The sequence below is a fragment of the Tupaia chinensis genome, unplaced genomic scaffold (genome assembly GCF_000334495.1).
Source record: "Tupaia chinensis unplaced genomic scaffold, TupChi_1.0 Scaffold000377_5, whole genome shotgun sequence".
Taxonomy (NCBI): domain Eukaryota; kingdom Metazoa; phylum Chordata; class Mammalia; order Scandentia; family Tupaiidae; genus Tupaia; species Tupaia belangeri.
The window spans coordinates 2,310,448-2,319,065 of record NW_006159879.1 but is presented as its reverse complement, the minus strand read 5'-3'; the positions used below and the strand labels follow the sequence as shown (position 1 = coordinate 2,319,065).

The 8,618-nt window shown below is 48.9% G+C and overlaps 1 protein-coding gene across 2 annotated transcripts in view; it reads right to left on the bottom strand.

Annotated features, from left to right (window-relative positions):
- Positions 1–8,335, bottom strand: part of SH3YL1 (SH3 and SYLF domain containing 1) — a 35,315-nt gene extending 26,980 nt beyond the window's left edge. The window contains exons 1-2 of one of the 2 annotated variants that reach the window (XM_006153533.3): positions 8,248–8,335; positions 4,496–4,603 (exon numbers count right to left, since the gene is read on the bottom strand). In XM_006153533.3, coding sequence (XP_006153595.1) covers positions 4,496–4,523 — 28 coding nt within the window. In that variant the 5' untranslated portion in view covers positions 4,524–4,603; positions 8,248–8,335. The remainder of the gene's footprint in view (positions 1–4,495; positions 4,604–8,247) is intronic. The other variant, XM_006153534.2, reaches the window with a different exon arrangement.
- Positions 8,336–8,618: the final 283 nt, after the last annotated feature.

The window sequence follows — 8,618 nt, the reverse complement described above, 5'->3', positions numbered from 1 at the left end:
GAAACTGCCCTGTTTTCTTAGAAAGGGGTCGGTGTCACCCCTCTGTGACTCAGCATGGGAGTATAGGCAACACTCAAGCCAGGCACTCAGTCCTGGCACTCACCCATGGCACTAGTGTGGGTGGAGAGATGCATTTTCAGTTATTCTGCACAAGCAAAGTAGCTGGACGGTGTCCGTGTGTCCTTCCACTTTTTAAACAGATGGTGTCTCACCGCTACGTCTCGGCCCGTGTCATTTAATTCAGGGACAGTTAAGACACTGGACCTCAGTGTAGACTTTGAAATCAGCTTTATGAGAGAACCTATGAAATGAAACCCACCTGTCTCACAGGAGGTGCCCGAGGGCCTGGACAAGTGGACAGACCTCCACCGTCCAGTGTCCCCGTCCCGATTACGTGCCGTAAACTCGTGAGCACGTTTAAAAGAGGAGCTCCAAACCCACCCCTGGCAGTGCGTGGTTTCTGTACCGCTGGTCTGCTCGTGATTGGCTCCTCCCCAGCTGTGCTGTGCAGTCCCGCTGAGTGGTCTCTGGCATGGCGAGGGCACGCAGAGCTTCCTGACTGCTAGAAGGTGGGGCTCAGCCTGGCAGGCAGCGGGGCACGGCAGTCAGCACCATCTTTCAAGCCTTGTTTCCGTTTGCACGTGTGTGTGCGCACAGGCACTCTTAGGGCCACCCAACCCCCAGGAAGGCGCTGCCTTCAGGCCTCTTCCATGGGCAGGCTGGGACTCCCGCCTTCCACCCTCTGAGCTCTGCGGGCTGTTCCCAGGGCTGCGGATGGATGCCCTTCGCTGCCTTGCAAGTTTCAGCAGCTTCTGCCAGCGCGTCCCTTCCCTGGGCAGGTCAGGGTCCTCTTCAGTGCAGCGTAAGCCCTGCTGCAGCCGGTCTGGCAGGTGGAGCAGCGTCCTGGCCGGCAAGGCGTGGCTCCTTCCGTGGCCTGTGGTGACACTGGCGACTGTCTTCCCACTTCTGCCAAATGTTTCCATGTTCTTTCCTCTTTTATAGGTGTTAGGTCTCTGTTTCTTATTGAGTTATTAAGGGAATTAATCTTTTAAAAATATTAGTTATAAATATTAATTCCATGTTTGTCACTTATCTTTGAATTTGTTTGTTTTTTTTTTTTCCTACCTCTTTTCCTTTAATGAAATCAATCTTACCTTTTAATTCTTTTGACTATTTTAAATGGCCTCTGGCAATTTTAAAAAATAATGAAATTTTGACATAAGAACATTATAAAAGTACAAGAAAAGATAGAGATAGGCAGATACTGAAGGAGAAGGGCCTCCCGCTGTCAGGCCCGCCACACCACTGTCATTTCAGTGTGCCCACAGGCTCTGACTGCCACATGGACCCTGTCTCCACGGCACGGAGGTGGTGCTTATCGCAACATATAATATGAGAGCGGGAGTTATGTGAGTAGGAAAATCCAGTTTTTAAAAGATTTTTATTGCACTATCAAAACAGTACTGATGCTCAGAAACAGCGGCTATTACCATGACGAGGCCACTGTCCAGGGACACAGACGCAAAGTGGGTACAGCGGGAGGACAAAGGTGAACACAGCGATAAATGCGGAGACAGGAGAACAGGTCCCTAGTCCTCAGCCAAGTTCAAACAGCAATCGCGTTCTCCTTTCACGTCGGGCTACCCGGTTCTGAGGACGGTCTTGTGGCATTCTCCGGCCATCGTTTTCACTTGCAATGGTGACTGGCAGTAGATGGGACCCTGGAAAGTTCGGGAAGTTCTAGAAGCATGTGGTTTTCGTGCCAGAAGGGGACGGTGAGGCTGCATCCTAAACATGCGAGTCTGTTACCTGCCAGCTAAGCCCAGAGGCGTTGGCTTGCAGTTGGGCAAGGCGCGGCAGAGGCTGCAGAAGAGGGTTTATTTCTGCAACCAGGGTGCAGCGGGACAGCCAGTAAGCGCCACGGAGCGCACTCCGAGGGCCCAGCCCTGCTGCATAGTTACGGGTACAGATACAGGCATGCCATATCACGCCCCACCACGGATCAGAGTCCGCGCTTTCCCCAAAGCGACTGTCCCAATTCCTTCAAATACCCTCTCCTGGCTCCTCATCCACCTCTCCTCACACAGTCTTCCCTGGCCCGCCGGGTGGCCCTGGTCGGACCCTTCCAGATTTCAGAGCGGCTGTCGCCCTGCTGCACCCCAGGCTGGCCTGCTTCACATTACTAGTGCCCAAACCTGCCTATTTTTAATGCTTGATTTGTACAGTTTGGAGTTTGAGGGTCTTAGAAAACATGTGAAAGAGGAGAATTCCAAGTGAATATTTGGGCCTTTGAAATACATTTTATGGAGGTAAATTTTAGTCATGATTTGAAGTAATATTCAGTATTCCATAAATGAGCAAGACAAAACTGCCAGACAGACAGATAGAAGTGGGCATTTCCAATTTCCCAGATTTCCAAGGATGTATTTATACAGTTGATAAATTTTGGAAACTCTAGTGAGTATATACTCACATGCAAACTAGCTTTATTTCAACATTTTGCACAAGATTTTCATGTGGTATTTTTTTATGTAGATTTTTTTTTCACTGTTTTGAGTAAACTGCAAAACAAAGAGGCAAGGGGCAGAGAGAGAAGGGAGTCTGTTCTTCCTGCTGTATTTATTAGAGCATTTCGATTCTGGGGGAAACTGTCTTCTCTGTATCAAAGAGTAAAGGTTGTTTTTATAGCAACGTTTTTAAAGTATTTTAATGATTACCTTGGTTAAGCGAGTGACTATTATTATTTCACAGTGACCTGTGATCAAGTGTTTAATACCTGAAAGACTTTCGAGGTTCTAAGGTTTTGTCTCAAACTCATTTTTTGAAAATTCTAGAAGAGCCTTTAGATGTTCACGAGAGACAGATTAGGCTTATCTAGTTTGTTAAAGTTATATGGAAAACATCGTCGAACATACTGTTTAACTTTGTGTTATAATTGTATAAATTGTTATTAGTGTGTGATCCCGAATCGTGAGACTCCTAGAGTACGATGTCTTGGTCCACGTTATTGGTCAGGGTTCCAATGTTAGACCTCCGTGTGTCCCAGGAGTGGCCACATTTGCTGGCTGGTTGAGTCCGGTGAACTGATTAGGCTGTCGGGAAAGTCATGACGTGCTTCTTCGCAAAAACGTGCCATGACTGTCCTGACGACCGAGACAGCAGCTCTTACCCGTGGCCCCCACGTCATGGCGCCCATGGTCCCCACGTCATGGCACCCGTGGCTAACTGCTTAATCCTGGTGCTCTTTTCAGATGTGACGGTCACCAACAGCCCAGAAACGGCACCTTTCTACTAGTATCCATGGAGAAGGCCCTGAGAAGGACTCTTGGATACAGGTTGCTGATAACCAAGATTATATTTCTGAAAAATGGACTCAAAACTTCTAACCCTATAATAAGCTGAATAAGGACTAATTACATGGGGATAAAATAATGGATTATAATTTTTAAAAATGATTATTTAATTTTATTTATTATTAGTTTTTAATTTGACCAGAGAGAGACAGAGAGTGAGCAAGAGATAGAGACAGAAAGTAAGAAAGCAAGCCGCCAGGCCTGAGACTCAAACTCTGGTTGGCCATGTGAGGGTCTAGCACCTTAACCAGTACACCACCTGCTGGTTCCTGGATGATGATTTTTAAAAATAATTTTATTTTTAGTTTATAATATTACTGATTCATTTTTGCTTTTCAGATTATATTTTTTTCTATTTATAGCTTTCAGCAATTTGGTTAAGATTACTTTTGTAAATAGAATTGAAATATTTACTTTTTTCCAGCTCCCTCCAAAATCTGGAAATGAGTCATAAATATCATTATTTTATGGCAATATACTTATTTGCACGAACCCAGTAAGAATCTCACATAACAGGAACTGGACATGCTGGTTCTGTTGTCTAGGCTTTGCCTGGAATGTCCTGTCTTTATGAGCCAGAAACTTGGAGTTAAGACAGATTAAGTCTAATCTGAAGCTCTTTAGAAAAGTTCCCGCAAAGTCAGCATACAAAGAGCCCCTGTGGTGAGTCAGGTCTGCTCACAGGTAAGCAGGTGGAAGACTGAACTCGTTTCACAAACACTGGACCCTGCTGAGCAACTTTGGTACAGATGGGTCGCAGAGGGAGCCATGACCTCGCAGAAGAAGGGCCACCGTGCACTGCCCTGAGAGCCCAGTTCATGGTTTGGAGCATTTATCATTTGCCCAGCAGTTTGGACTGAACCCTGAATTTGTCCTTAGCTACATGTCTCACCTAATGTTTCCAAATGTTTCTCCCATTCTAAATTATAGCTGCTATTCCTGAGATGCTGTAAACTGAAGTTAGCCCACTCCAGGAAAACTCACGTGATGGTGTCAGTGTGGACAATCCTCGATTCCAAGGGCTCACCAGGAAAATCTATCACGTAAGGTGCCCCCGGAAGGACATACTGGGACCTTCCCACCTGCCCACCTCCCGAGCCTGAGACTTGCTGCCCAGAGTTCCCCGTCTCCTGTTTGCTCACCTCTCTGGGACCTCTGTGTTGACACCATGCAGAGTCCAGGCCCGAGATATCTGTGCTGCCCTTCCTAGGCGAGACACTGGGAGTCCCAGGAGTGGCTGGAATGCAGGGCTGTGGCAGGGCCACAAGGATGACTTTCCCAGGCACGTTTATCTTACAAGGGGCTTGCAGGGCAGCTCTGTGGAGAGGGGGAGCTGACCCAGAGGTAGCAGCAGCGCCAGGCTTTCTAGTCACGCAACCAGCAGAGTTCTTTTCTGTCAAAAAGCACCTAGCCCAGGGACCAGCAGTTGGCGTAATGGCTGTGTCGCTGGACTCCCATGTAGTCGACCGCAGTTTGAGTCCTGGATCCGGTGACTTAAACTCACACTGGGTGCATGTGCGTGCATATCCAATATCCCAAAAGGAGAATGGAGGAGCAGGGATTGCGGCGTGGCCATCCCCCCTGGGGGGTAATTTCTCACTTTCTGTCTCTCTGTCTCTCTCTGCCTGTCTGGCGAGCGCACGCGCCCTATAGCAAAAACCTCTAAAAAAAATTTTTTAAAAAGCATCTAGCCCAGATTTTCTGAGAGGTGCAGCTGAAGCCTAGTAAATAATACACAAGATGCTCTACTTTGAAAACTCCCAACAAGCCGTATTAGACCAGCCACGTAAGCAGATTCCACAGTGGAGAGGTGCCCAGGCCAGGAGGAGAAGGAGTGGCCTGGGAGGCAGAGCCCTCGGCGCACCCCCCGCCCCGATGATGGGCCTTGTGGGTGCACCGAAGGACCGCAGGCAATACTGCAGATGCTATGAAACTTCTAAAAAAATCATGTTGCCTGTCGCTGTTACAGATTTCCCTGACAGAACAAAAATTCTAAAAAATGTAGATTTACGCCTCATTTCCTGTCCTTGGCATCAAATTGTGGGTCACCCACCCACTTTCCCTCTGCAGTGCAGGCTGCTGGTTCCCTACTCTCCTGCGCTGCAGAGGTTAGGGAGACAGCATTCCTGACGCGCTCTAGAACGTGGAATCACAGTGACCCTCTGCACAGGCCGAAGTCTTCAGTCTCTTGAATTCAAGGTTAAGAAATCCCCTAGAAATGTCTGGATTTCTTCCTAAGAGAAGGGGGCTGCCAAACCTCCAGCTGAGAAACTTTTAGATGTAAAGTTTTCTTTCTTTCTTTTCTTTTTTTTAGAGGTTTTTGCTATAGGGCGCATGGGCTGGAAAGACAGAGAGACAGAAAGTGAGAAATCACCCCCCAGGGGAAATGGCCACACCACAGTCCCTTCTCCTCCATTCTCCTCTTGGGATCTTGGGTACACATGCACATGCACCCGGAGTGCATTTAAGCCACCGGGTCTGGGACTCGAACTGCAGTCAACTACATGGGAGTTCAGCGACATAGCCATTACGCTAACTGCTGGTCCCTAGATGTAAAGTTTTCTTTAAAAAGCAATGAAAATATTTGAAATAGTTCACATAAGTCCCCCCACCTCACCCTTTTTAAATGAAGGATTTATAAGCTACCCGGAAGGTAACTTTTAATTTGAAGACGTCCAGAGTTTCAGTGAACTGAAGATCTGGAAATAATTACAGGCACCGATCACGGTCAGTGCTCAGGCCCAGGGTCACTGAGGGCAAGTGAGAGCATGAGACCCTACTCAGGGCACCACGCCAGGACCACTTCCGACTGCTCTGGTCAGGAAGGAGGGAGGAGACTGACGGGCCAGTCCCAGCCCTGAGCTATCAGTCAGGGGTACCCAAGTGCTCTTCCATCAATAAGCACCACTGTGCACTTTGTGCAATGGACTGTAGGTTATGAAGGGGTATCTACAGACAAAGCAAACTCAGAAACAGGTTTCCACATTTCCACTATTTCCATATCAACCAAGTTATTACACCTTATAATTTACAGGAAATTGAGGTTAATTCACTCACTACTGAGAAAAATTCCATCCCAGAGCAAAGAGATTAGAATACCCAGAATGTATTTACAACACATGATGTCATGGCCAGAAACAGAGCCACTTTATCTAATCTTCAAAGAGGCTTTAAAATATTGCATGGGCCCTTTCTTTCTAAACTTTTTCCCTTTATTGTCTTACATTCAGTCAGTGCATGACGACTTTCCCGTAGGCCAGCATTTTGAGCCCACCTGAGAGCTGCGGCCTTGTCCCTCAGGCCAGCTCTCGCCTCTGCGGGCTGGGACCAGCCCCTTCCTCTGTACTAAGGAGGGAAATTTGTCAGTCGGGGCCAGTAGCTCAGACCCTGGGCCTCCCTAAGGCAGACTTCCCCCACGGGACCTGGGATGCCAGGTCAGGGTGGCTCTGCTCGTCCGTCCCTCCCCAGCCTACAGGAGGACACAGAGCAGGGCGTGACAAGGCGCGGCACCTGCACCAGTGACCCTCTTGCTCAGAGCAAGGCTACTGGCCTGATATTTGTTGTAAAAACGGACTCATCCCAGAGGAAATTTTAAAGTCCCATGTGCTTAGGTCAGAACTGGCTGAGAATGATGTCCTGTCTCCCACTGGCAAAGAGGCCAGCGTGTGAGGAACTCCGTGACTGCCAGGAAGCATGTCCTCATCCCCTTTGGCCTGCCTCTGCTCTCCCCTGTTTGGAAACATCAAGTCCTCATTTCTAAATAGTGAGAAACCTCCCAAGAACATAGATTTCCTGAAATAAAATAAAAGTTCAAATCACTCCTAATGAACAAAGATTTTAAAACTATTTTTAATCTTACAAAAGAGGAGGGATAGCATTTATTCACTTTGTAGAAGTTGTGTCTAAAAGAACATTAGTGAGCCAATTCTCCTCAATTAAAACATGACAAACAGGAGGGAGGTCATCACATATTTGGTCATTTAAATTTAAGTCTCCAACATAGTCATTTGTAGGTGGCCGGTCCCTGCATGGTACTGCTGACCACCCAGCACAGCTAGGAACAGCACTTCACCCAAGACCTGTGAGTGCTCGGCATAGCGCCTGATTTCCTAACACAGTCCGACACTCCCCTGGGCTCACTACGCCAGAACGCAGGGCCCACAGAGCACCTTCTCCTCCTGGCTGACCACTCTCCGCCCAGCAGCGCTGGAACTAAGTGTCCAGGACACTCACGGCCAGCAGCACTGGTAAGTCCCCACCCCTGACAGTGTCAGGGCAGTTCCTACCTTGTTCCTCTAACCCAGGAAAAACGGCAGGCGAGGCGGGTCCAGCCCAGTGTCCTGTGCCCAGCAAGGCTCTCTGCAGCCTGAGAACCCCCTTTTCCCCAGCTGTTGCTCGCCGCCTCGCCGAGGAGGCCAGGCGAGAGTGTGTGCGGAGCCTGGCACCTTCTGTGCTATGGGGGACTCCCACACAGGACCACTAACATCACAAAAGAACAACTCGTTTATGAAAGCTCATTGGAGGGAAAGACAGTAACCAGCACGTCTTTTCCAATAGTAGATTTTAGAAACAGCAAAATGAGTTACAAAAGTTAAAATACAATATTTAGGGAGAGCTTTTCTATGCATGGAAACGACGGAGCTAAGTTTGAATCAAAACTACCGTGATCAGAGTCCTGCGAACTGCTTAACCTTGAATTTTTGCAGTTTGAGGAGTAACCGAGTCAACTTACTGTATGACCAACAATAAAAATCTCAGGACATCCCTTCTCTGGTCCTTTAACCGCCGATTTCCCTCTCCATCAAAACTTCCCTAAAAGGGGAGCCGCGACGACATACAGTACCTCCCCTCCTGCCTCCAGGTGAGCCGCGGGGTCTGTGCCACCTGTACTCACTTGTGCGCCTGCACTGCGTCCGCTCTGTCCCCTGGAGCTCTGACACCTGCCTAGGAAGAGGAAGGGCGTTCGCTACCCCTCTTATGGCAGAGGCGGTCACAGGGAAGTGCACACCTGAGACAGGTAAGCCCTCAGGTGAACGCCCAGCTTCCGTGCAACGCAAAAAGCCTACTTAATACATTTCCTTCGGGTTGAAACAGCCCTGCCCTCGGGGTGCAGAGAGGGCAGGACCGCGCTCCCGCCCAAGCCCCATTTCTGTAGCTGGGAAAACGCAGGCCGATCGCCGGCCCCGGTCCTGCGTGGCACCTTGCTGAGGGCTCAGGTGAGTCGCTCCACCCCGCACGGCCAGGACCGCCCTGGCCTGCTGGCCC